At 42.6% G+C, this 12,278-nt stretch overlaps 1 protein-coding gene across 1 annotated transcript in view; it reads right to left on the bottom strand.

Annotated features, from left to right (window-relative positions):
* Positions 1–8,049: 8,049 nt before the first annotated feature.
* Positions 8,050–12,278, bottom strand: part of piezo1 (piezo type mechanosensitive ion channel component 1 (Er blood group)) — a 220,676-nt gene continuing 216,447 nt past the window's right edge. The window contains 3 exon segments of the mRNA XM_084321995.1: positions 8,050–10,408; positions 10,896–11,037; positions 11,289–11,475. Coding sequence (XP_084178121.1) covers positions 10,277–10,408; positions 10,896–11,037; positions 11,289–11,475 — 461 coding nt within the window. The 3' untranslated portion in view covers positions 8,050–10,276.

Raw genomic sequence — 12,278 nt, 5'->3', positions numbered from 1 at the left:
AGAGGCCGTCAGCCCCCACACAGCCGACCACCTCCCAAGCATAGTGTCCAGCTGCAGAGCCGGAGACAATGCCGGCGGGGATTGCTCAGCGACGCGCGCCCCTAATGCGAAGCGCCGGTGGAGGTCAGAATGATCATCATCTTCTAGACACTCCGGTGGCAAAGACATTATCGCTGTATTTCCTTGAAAAATAGTGAGAGAGAAAACAAAGATATAATGTCAACGCAGCTCCTCTTCTCCAATAACTATTTCGGCACTAAACTAAAGTGGTGTATACAGGCACTTTACGGTGGTGAAAATAGGGAAGGAGCTGATGGTGTGGCCACGACTCCTGAGGAGCGGATATGGGTGTGGCCAGGCGGATGGGTGTGTGCATGTGGAGAAAATTATTCAATATTAGACTGGATAAAGGGATAGTTCCAATAGAGCAGAGCGTAAGCTATACGATAATATAACCAGAGATTCTTCTATTTGGCCCCTCAAATGCTATCGGCTCTCTGCAGTCTGATATTGGCAGAAAAACTGCCATTTATTTTGCACATAATTTCACACATATCCCAAGGCTAAACTATTTTGCACACATTAATTTAGTTTGACAGTTATTGAGAGTTAATGAGTTTGAATATCTCCTCCTGTGATGTCATCAGAGGCCATATTCAAACTCATTAACTCTCAATAACTGTCAAACAAAATGGATGTGTGCAACATGAGATTAGTGCCCCTTTAAGTCATAAACTGGGAGTGATTTTTGACTCTGATCACTCTTTTGATGGCCAAGTAACTAGAGTTCTATAATCATGTTTATCTAGCTGAAGAACATCCCTAAAATTAGGTCCTTCCTATAACACAGACAGGGGGCGTAGCAAGACATTCTAGGCCATGTACACATTACGTGCACATTATTCTACTTACAATATCTTTTCTTGTAATTTTTTCTGTTCTCTGAACCACTTTGTAACCCTGTTTCGAAAAGCATCATATGAATAATGTTTATTATTATTAATGGAGAATATACAGAAGTGTATTATCAGCATATCAGGAAATGGATCCGCTCTCCTCCAGAAGTGAATTCAAGACTAAATGCAAGATAGGTGGGAGATTATGCACAGTGGATGATTGAGGTTGCACCTGCAACCTGCCAGTGGTGCAAGCCTTCAAATAACACATCTGCCATAAAGTAGGGACTTAACAATATCACATGGCATGTAATTGAAGTAGAGTATAAAGTCACAAGTTTTACTGTGTTATTCCACCGACCCTAATGGAGTTTTACTGTGTTATTCCATCCACACTAAAGGAGTTTTACTGTGTTATAGAGGGTGCACCGGGAGTCAGCCACCAAACCCATCATACACAGTTGCCTAGGTGTGAGATATGTTCTATGAATATAATTAAAGTGTACTTGTCTTGTTGGTGATTGGGGTTACGGAAGGCCAGTGTAATATTAGTCCAGACCTCATCCCAATCAAACTCAGGGTCCAGTTCTGGAATGTCCTCCCACCAAATGTTATCTAATGGGAGGTTCTTGTATGTGGACCTGAGTAAGAGTGTATAGAAATCTCAAACGAAGCCCCTTTGAGGTTGTTCTGTCTCTGATTAGTCTAAAAAAGGGGTGTGGATGTAGTGGCTGACCCCACGGGACCCATGTGCTCTGAGTCATACAATTCTCTCAGGTCTTGAAACACGCAAAGGCCGGTTTTATCATAATCATCACCCAGAGTGTGGACTCCCTTCCTCTCCCACTGAGGGTTGTTAATGGGTTTATGCCCAACAAGTAATGGTTGGTTATGAAATATAGGAGTCGAGGTGCCATGGGCGCTTGATAGTATAAGATGTTGGGAGTATATTATATCTTGTAGTCTTTGTGGATAGACTGTTGCCTCCTCCAAGCCACGCCACTGTTGTAATGGGGTGGTGTAGAGCGTGAGGGAGTGTGGACCCAAACACAGGACAGAGTAGAGAGATGAGGCGAGAGTCAACGGGGTGTGGAACAAAAGAAGCTTTACTAGGAAAGGCAGCAAACAATGGTACACGACACTAAACCGAGGAAGCTAGAAAACAAATGAGAAACTAAACACAGCTAGGCTGGAACAGGCGCATGGTGCTAAATGCTACACGGTGAAGGAACAGGAGATACAGGATACTGGGAGCTTCACGAATGATACAGAGTGACACGACAGGATAACGGGAGCAGAGTATATGGAATATGGGGAGCTTGACGAAACAAGGTACACGGTGTAAACACGAGAGGCAGGGTACAGAGCATACAGGACAGGACAAGGGACACGCAGGTAAATATATACAGGACTCTGATTATGATGAACGACAGCTGGGGAGACTACAGACACTACAGTGACACTGAATACATGACTGGACCGAATACAAATACACACACACTGGGGACAACACTAGACTAGACAACGGAACACAGCCGATACAAGAATGCAGGGAATGACAACATGACAGAAAGTACATTAATGAACACAGACAGGACTAGACACAACAGGTGAAACACAAGCAAGGGCACTACCGGCGAAAGGCCACAAGATGGCAGTAGAGTCTGAGGATAGTTCATGAGTCCTTGGCAGTTCATGAGGGGACTTTGGATGGAGGCGAGGAATGTATTGTCACAGTCACGACACAGCAATCTCGGGATCAAACCAGTTCATCAGGGGCCTCGGTGAGAAGGACCAGAAATATAATTTAGAATCCGGTATTGCTAGACCCCCGTCCTGTGGGCCTGATCTCTGCAAACGATGAGAGGGCCTACCTGGAAGAGGTAGAGGCTCTGGCGCGGTGGTGTCAGGAGAACTGCCTCTCCCTGTACGTCAGCAAAACAAAAGAGATGATTGTGGACTTTAGGGGGTCAGGGGTCAGGGACTACAGCCCCCGGGGCACCGGTCGAGAGAGTGAACAGTTTTAAGTACCTCGGAGTCCACATATCCGAGGACTTGACATGGACCACACACATTGACAGTGTAGTCAAGAAGGCACGGCAACGCCTCTACTTCCTTAGGGGCCTAAGGAAGTTCAAAGTGAGTCAGAAGATCCTTAAGAACTTCTACTCATGCACAATAGAGAGCATCTTGACTGGCAATATCAACTCCTGGTTTGGGAATAGCACCGCACAAGACCGTAGCAGACTACAGAGAGTGGCCCGTTCAGCCAGTGGTGCAGTGCTGGGCAACCGCGGTCAAACGGCGTTTGGGCTTCGAAGTGCGCGCATCCTATTATTATTTTTTTTTAAACTTTGACCAGTCACCTGGTTCTTTTAGCGTTTATCGCTTTTTCTTCGCATTCATACTTGGTCAAGTTCGACCGACAGAAGCAGGCTGAAAGGGTTCAGATGGGGGGGAAAGACACTCTGGGAAAGGCACGGCTGCCGTCCGGGATTCGAACGCGCTCAGCCCCAGATCCGCGCGAGCGCGGTTGTCCACGGCGCTGAAATAGCACTCGCGGTACGTGGTGAGCTACTGGAGCTCCCCACGCATCCTATTATTATGCAAAGTCTAGGTGATAAGTTCCACTCTCCAAGACATTTACAACAAGCGTTGCAGGGGTAAGGCTAAGAGAATAACCAAAGACTCTAGCCACCCAAACAACTGCCCTGGGCCTACTGAATGATTTTTGGCCTGGGCCTACTGGATGATTAGTTCCTTTGTTTTTAATCTATGGATTCGTATAATTCTAGCTCTCGGCTTCTGTCCTTTTTGTGGTTTAGCCATATTAGCTCGATGGGCTTTATCACATTCCGGAGGGCTAGCCAATAGTTCTTTACCCAGGATTTCTTGCAGCATATCTGGAACAAAGCTTGATGGTTGGGTTCCTTCAGTGTCCTCTGGTATACCGACAATTCTTATGTTATTCCGTCTTTCACAAGACTGAACTTCGGTGAGCCTAGCTTGAATCTTGGCTAGCTTGGTAGCTAGATTCTGCTCGACGCGTTGGAAGCATTGGTCCTGCTGACTAGCCTCTCTCGTGAGTGAGATAATCTCTTTGGTATTGTCTGTGGTTTCCATGTGGAGCATTTCCACGTTCTCATCCAAGGGTTGAATGGCCGCTTTTATCTCAGCTGTTACCGCTAGGCAGTAAGACTCAAAGTGCTTTTCGAAGAGCTCCATGAGGAATAACTTGATAGCAGCCAGGCTAGGACCACTCAGCGTGGTTTTGGGCGTGCTTGGCTTTTGAGGTTGTACCCTGTCAGCCACCGAGGATGCAGCACCGTGCCTATTCTGTTTGCTTGACATGTTGGTCACAACCCTGTACCTCCCTTGGCCTCCCCAGTTAACAAACCTACAACCACCGATTCCATTCTAAAAATACATTCCCACCATTCAACAGAAAAGGTGGCACATAGTCTGACAATATGATTCCTGGAATTAAAATAAAATTCAACATGGAATTTATTAGCTATTGAAAGAACTCCACCTGTTAAACAGAAACGTCTTTAAGAATACAGTCATCTGCAAGTATTTAGTATCTTGAATGAAACAGTTATTCCCAGAATTAGTTCTCGTAAGTTTATGTTTGATATTTATAAGAACAGCTATGGGAAACAAATTAGTATCTTGGTACTTAAGTTGAAGCAGATACATAAGTTGAAGGCAGATATTGACACTGGTCGTTTTTGTTCCTATTATGCATGACCAAGGAACACACACATGCATACACACATGTCCTTTTAATGTTACATGTTCTCATAATTACTGTACATTTATACCGTAAACTACCACTACATGCCTAACCTTAACCTTTCAATTATTGTGAGGACTTTTGGATCCCACACAATAGTTAAACCCAAATCACACTCCGTCCCCACACACAATGACGTTCTCTTTAGCCAAGCACACCTTCAGGTTTCCCTCATCAAATGATGTAGAGTCACTAACTACTTGCTTTACAATTCTGGATAACAGAGCTACAAGGGCACAAGTTGTAGTGTCGGGTCAATGGAAGACTTACACTTGAGCCATGATGGCATATTCCCGTTTATACATTCATGTCCCCATTATTGAATCTTAAAAAGGGACTTATTAATTAAGGAGGACACCATTCCCTCTCATCACCCCCTGGTTATGGTGAAAATGACAATGTGAATGAACTGAGGACACAAGTAATGGATTTTCGGTCAAGAATCAGGATATTCATTTATTGAACAGATCATAACACTCTAGTCATTGGTTCAATAGCAGAATCACATTGTCTTGGAAAGGGAGACCCTGCCGTGTGACATCACACCCAAGAAGGAAGTCCTCTATCCTTTTCTAATTCTTAGCATTGTGTCATCCATCGTTGTTCATCAGGATCATCATTATGTGATTATGATATACTGTACTGTAGGCCAAATGCTGATAAGTTGCTGTGAATGAGAATTTAAAAGCACACTTGGACAACTTTAGAAGCATAGATTTAGGTGCATTGTGGTTATTCAGGGGTCTTCAGAGGTCTTATTTGTACAAATAAACACAGACTTTATCCAAGCTTTCATAATTCCAAGCAATACGATTGAATCTGCCTAATTCCCATTTCCGAACGGATCGGTTAAAATTTAAGTCATCTATCGCAGGAAAATGTGATGTTTTCCAAAGGGTCATTATGAAACACACAATCATGGTCGAAAAATTAAGGAAATGCAAACATGAAGATCCACTGTAGTGAAGGGTTCCTGCAGTCAGTGTTAATTTCGTCAGCTATTTAAAACTTTAGTTTTAGTCTTAGTCATGTGTCAAATGCTCTTTTTAGTTTTCATCATATTTAGTCACCTTTATCTATTTTTCGTTTAGTCTCGATTTAGTATTTTTTCTTTAGTCTCGCCACTCAGTTACAGCCTCATAAATTAGCGTGAGCTTTTTCTAAACACAAACAAGCTAATGTTAGTGCTGGCTGGTTAAACTTATGTATGCTATTTAATGTGTTATTAAATGTGTTATTAATGTGTATTATTGATTGATGCTAACATTAGGTGGAGTTGCAGGGCGCACACCTGTGACAGGTCCGTTGTTGTGTTGTGGAGTGGAAAGAAGAAGAAAACCGTTATGTTGATGATCAGATATAAATTCGCCCATGATTTTATTTTACTATAGTTTGAAAGTATAGGCGGACTATTCCTCTGTTACATTAGTGGCAGCGGTGGGATTGTTTCCTGCATTAGTGTCAAGCGTGAGAAGTAAAGGGAATGCAAGAATGAATTTGAGATGATTTGACAGCTAGCTAGTTGCTAATGCTAACAGTAACGTAGCAGTTAGTTTCAAACTAGTCTCCTCCTCGTCTTTCACTTTCAACAATTACATCCTGCCAAGTCCAAGCCCACTGCATACAAGACCACCGAGACCCTGTTGGCCCGCCATTGTTCCATTAAACCCATGCCGTGTGCAGTTACTGCTATCTAGAATGCTGGCTAAGAACAAATAACGTGATTGAGGAAATTAATCAAAGCACTTGCGCTGCACACAGGAAAACAGAAATGCTGCACTACTAATAATGTGAATTATTCTAAAAGTTATAATTATTTTGTCTCGTCTTAAAATGAAGAGATTTCGGCAAGATTTTATTTTGTAAACAACATTGTGTCGTTGTTTGTAGTCAACGACATTGCATTCATTATTTAGTCACGTTAGGGTCATATTATCTACATTAACGTGACGTCTCGTTGTCGTCAGGGGAAAAAGCTTTGTTGACGACCATATATAGTCATAATTTTCGTTGACAAAATTAACACTGACTGCAGTTCTGTACTGGTGTACCGTTCATTAATTTCTCATTTCCCTCAGAGCGGCTCAGAGAATCACTACTAACACAATGATTCTGAGTGATCTTCATTCCACCATCAATTAATTTCCTATGGGGAGATGTGTGACAACACCTCCATCGACAAAAGGCAGCGGATGTTTTGAAAAGTATTAAAAATAAAAAAGGTAACCATAGCACCAAAATATTCTCAATAACCAGATATCTATCCTAATTGGGCATTTTATAGGATACTCGCGTATCAGAGATGGGATTTTCCATCGCTGCCATCAACATGGAGCTCCAACATAATCATTGAGTTATTATGTTAGAAATGGTTAGCATTGACCTTGCTCTAACAGAGATGAGTGGTCCGAAATGTATATCAACAAAAATAGCGCTTTATTCGACACCATTACAGAGCAGCCGTCACTACTGAGGGAGGTCTCATGAATGCTGATGTTTGCTATATTTTTTTGACCATGTTGATGCCCTGAACAACGCTTTCTACATTCTTATTTTGGAAGTGATGTCAAATTGCATTGTTGTCACTACCTAATGATCATATAATGATGTGTCTTGCAGGGATATATCCAACTGCATGATTTCTTTGTTTGTTTGTTTATATGTACAGTATATGTATATGTTTGTGTGTGTGTGGACACTTGTGTGTAGGTATGTATGTATGTATGTATGTATGTATGTATGTATGTATGTATGTATGTATGTATGTATGTATGTATGTATGTATGTATGTATGTATGTATGTATGTATGTATGTATGTATGTATGTATCTATGTATCTATGTATGTATCTACTGTATATATGTGCATCAAACCCAAGGATAAAGCCAAACCAGAGATATTACAATGTAAAATCAAAGTCAAAGGTTGGCTTCATGAAAAATAAATCTCAGTTCCTCTCAATCCCTGAAAGAAGTACTTTTTGGACACATTTCTGCAGGACAGTGATGATATGAGAAGTTCAACAGCCACAGCCTGTACGGCTCTGAGATAAACTAGACTGTGACGTTGACTGCCAAACATTGCATGGCAAAACAGAGTCTATAGGTTACAGTGAAATACAGCACATTCAGGCCAGCCCCTGTGTGACAGCAGAACGAAGGACATACAGACGGCAAGAAGGGGTCAAACAGTTTCATAAAATCAAGGCATTTAAATTGTGCATATTTGGCATTTTGAAACAGCTCAAGCTACAGCTGAATAATTTTTTAAAACTATTTAAAGAAGTGATTTAAGGCACAATGGCAGCCGTGTGCTTTCCTCTTAATAACATATTATAGACTCAATCAACAAAGGAACGACAAAATGAAAATCTGATTTTTACTAACCCCATACGCCCCCAGATTAGATCTTTCCATTGCAGACAAAACAGAGTGAAAAAAACATCAACTCCAGGTCATAATTAAAAACAACATTTTCTTTGTTCCTGTACATCCAGCCATAGTGTCACAATATATCAACGTTTTCCAGCATAACAGTTTCCTCCTGTGTAAATTCCAGTAAGGACACATTTAGCACAGACTGTTAGAGCTAAGGCTATGTCCACACATACATGGATATTTCCTCTGTTTTCAAAAGAACAACGATGCTTTAGCAAACACTCACATGAACTGACCTGATGGCAGGCTGTGGGGAGCTCTCCATGGGCCTGATAGCAGAGAAAACTGCATTTTCATAAATATCTGTATACGTGTGGACATGGTCTGGGACATTCATTTTTGTTAGATGCTTTTTTTTCCCTCTCCCAGTGGAGTGGCTGTATTCTGTAATTCTAAACACAAAATGTACAGTACATTCTACTGTAGTAAAATAGTGCGATTCAAGTCTTTCCACCATTACAGAGTCCATATGTAACCTGTCACTATGCACACTGTGCATTCTCCCATCAAATTATGAAGCATTCGGAACCTGTAAACTCAATAGTTAAATCGTCCCAAGATATAGTGTTATTAATGGTTTAGGGTGGATATAAAGGAAAAATAAAGGAAAAATCAACTTAAGACATGTAGTATTTCTGCTCATTTAATTGGATTTCAAATGAGAGAATATCATTACTGTGCAACTTAGTGAATTGTAGCAATTTCCAAACGGGCTGGGGTTTAGGAAATTCATCTAAAGAGTCTTTGCCTTTTCCATCGGTTGCATGGCAACTGTAGGCAGGATCAAAGGGCAGAGACTCTACGCTATCACAACCCACACAAACTGTCAACTAAATTGTAATTTGAAACATATATAAATAGTTTGTGGTGTCTTTTGTTTCCTTTACCAATCCAAGGGGTCTTTTATGGGCAAAAAAGTGAAAGATCCCTTGGATCAAATGCAAAATGTCCGTTTTGAAAGCACCTGACAATGTCCTTAATAGGTCAATGAGCTCCGAAAAAAATACACACTTCTGGTTGATTAACCAATCGGAGAGGTCTTCTTTTGACCCAGACCAATCGGGTGCTGGGATTTCACCATAGCGGCCTCATTACATCACCAGCATTCTTTAGGGCAACACAAACACAGGACTCGACTACTGTCTCACTAAGAGTAAGAGTAAGAGTCTGTAAACATGGATTTGTTGCTTTCCGATCAATGTGTGAAACAAACTGTTGACGGAGAGAGAGGTGATCGCAGCCCTTGGGTGGAGCCCCGCTAAGAATAAAGCATTTAGAGCATTGAGAAAATTAGGACATTCTGTACGACACGTCGCCACCGCCGCGAGAAGCATCCGAGATGCAACCCGCTGGCTGTAACGCAACATTAACACTACTCGGCATTCCACTCTCGACTCTCTCTCACTCTCTCTCCCCCTCTCCTTCTGTGAACTCCGTCTTTCCTTGCACAGGGGTCCGCTATTAACGGAGGAATTGGAGCAGGATTGTTTTAACGCGGCACATCAGCGCTCTTTGTCTTCCATTATAGTCTTCTATCTGTTCTAAGCAGGTTTAAAGCAGAGACGTTTCCTCTCAAGAGACACACTCCTAGACCAAAGAAATATCAGGTCAGCTGTAGTTGCAAGATTCAGGAGAAGGGACCCAGCCCCTGTCGGATATCCCGTCCCCAAACAGGACTGTCCAAAGTTGGGGTGACCAGCAAGTCCCTTAATCAGCATTCGGTCAGCCGGGCAACCAAGACAGCTAGTCATCCAGTCAGCCTGGTATTTGACAGGCTTCCTCGTCTAGAGATCCAGAAGTGATGCTAGGATGGGTGTGTATACTATACAAGTTTCCCACCACACTAAAGCGCAACGGTTTAGCAAACTGTCATTAAGGTGACTGTGAGTCAATTTGCTGCAATATTACAGTATCCAATCATGTTGCGTCAAACACCACCAGTTCATCAGGGTCTTTGGTTGAATTCTGAGTAGCTCAGAGCATTGGCACAGACTCCTGTCAGACAGGTTAGGGGTTCGAGTCCCACCGGGTCGGTAGTGTAAGTAAGGTGCTTTGTAGAGAAGTGAAACACTGTATAAGGCCCTTCAGATGGAAACCTCCGGCGGATGGGACGTTTCGCTGTCTGTCCATGAGTGTCTGTCTCTGTCTCAGTCTCTTTCTAACAGTCGGTCCCTTTGGCTGTCTCGGGTCCATTTGATCATAGTCTCTGGTGAGCGATACAGGAAGATCAACTTAGAGTACAGCTCCTCCTCCAGCTCAAGCTCTCCTGTCTCACGAACCTGGAACACACACACACAGACAGACACACACACACACACACACACACACACACACACACACACACACACACACACACACACACACACACACACACACACACACACACACACACACACACACACACACGCATTGATGAGAGTTTAGTTTTAAAAGGTTGGAAAATGTGTTTGTACAATTGTATTTGTGCGGGGTTATATGTTGTGTGTGTGTGCGTGTGCGTGTGTGTGTGTGTGTGTGCGTGCGTGCGTGCATGCGTGCGTGCGTGTGTGTGTGTGTGTGTGTGTGTGTCTTTCTGACTTGTGCTTGGGGACAAAAGCACGGTCCCCAATTTGGAAAAAGATGATTTTTGGATTAGTGGTTAGGGGTTTGGGGATAAATGCAATGTCCCTATGCAAAAGTGGCCTAAATAAACATGCATGTGTGTGTGTATGTGTGCTTGTACCTGTATGTGTATGCATGGGCATATGTGTGCATGTGTAGACTCACCAGGAAAATGTCTGTGCACAGCTTGAGGATACGGTCGACACAAGGCATCTCTTCAAACATGATGGAATGTGAGATCTCACTGAAGAAGCCTCGGACAAACTTTCCAATCACCAGGACCACAGACACATATAGACCCATGATTCTGCATTAGAGAACACATTTTAGATTAGATTATCATCATACCTTCATATTCAGTATACTTCCCAGTTCCAGTTTGTACTCCATATGCATGTGTGTGTATTTGTTTTTGTCTGCTCCCTATGCATAATATATCTGTGTGTGATTCTTATAAATTAGTACTATGCGTGTGTGTGTGCGTGTGTGCTCTGTGTATCCAATGTGGCATGCCTAAGTGTTGTAATCCTTATGCATCTGTGTCTGTGTGCCTCTCACCCGTATCCAGCCAGGAAGCCCAGACTGGGCGGGCTGACCTTGTCATTAAAGATCACCATGGGCAGAACCCCACATCTCTCTGAGCAGTTCGCTACAGCAATGTTCCACCACTCCTGGTGACCGCTGCCGTTCAGCGAGCGGTCACTCATCAGGGCCAGCGTCACGTTCTGGTAACCGTCCTCGTCACCTATAGGAGAGAGAGAGCCCACGAAGAGGGCAGAGTGGCGTCAGGGGCGGCCGATCACAACGTGGTGCAAGGTGGGAGAGGTCACTCATCGGGGACGTGAAAATAGAGAAAAATAAAGGTCACTTTAAGGAGAGAACTGTTGTGGTTCTTGTATAGTATAGTTTAGAAATAGAAAGTATAGCATTAAGGATATAGAGTAAAAACTGTATATTGTATAGTAGTGTACACAGGACCCAGTGCCTTAATCCGTAGCTAACATTGCATTGCACTATCTCAGGACTTTAGCATGTCTATTTTATCATGCCTATTTTATGTCTATTTTATTATTTAGTATTATTGCACAATCAAAGCAGGCATGGCCACCCGCATTTCACTGTATGCCCTGGTATGTATGTGACAAATAAACCTCTTGAAAATCTTGAATCTTGCTCTTGATGGCCCTCGTAAGCGGGCTGGTTTGAATACATAACACGTATTGTATGTGAACATGTGTGTTTCATCCAGGCCATCGAGGACGACTGCTCCCCTCTCACTGTCAGTCTCTCTCTCTCTCTCGTGCTGCTAGGCCTGCCAGCCACTCTACAGCAACCAATGGAGCAATACAATACAAATGCATGCTCTTGAAATGCTATAGAAATCAGTATGTATAAATTAGTGCTGTCAATAGATTAAAAATAATTAACTAATTAATCTCACAATCTTCTGTAATTAATCTAGATTAAAAATCGCATTTTTCTACTTAAGACCGAAGTTTGTAACAGATATTTACTTGAGTAAAATCATGGAATTAATGTAGAATCAAC

The sequence above is a fragment of the Notolepis coatsorum genome, assembly GCF_963971535.1.
Source record: "Notolepis coatsorum genome assembly, chromosome: 9".
NCBI lineage: Eukaryota > Metazoa > Chordata > Actinopteri > Aulopiformes > Paralepididae > Notolepis > Notolepis coatsorum.
Note: the sequence above shows the minus strand (reverse complement) of the source record. Positions and strands in the feature narration are given on the sequence as shown.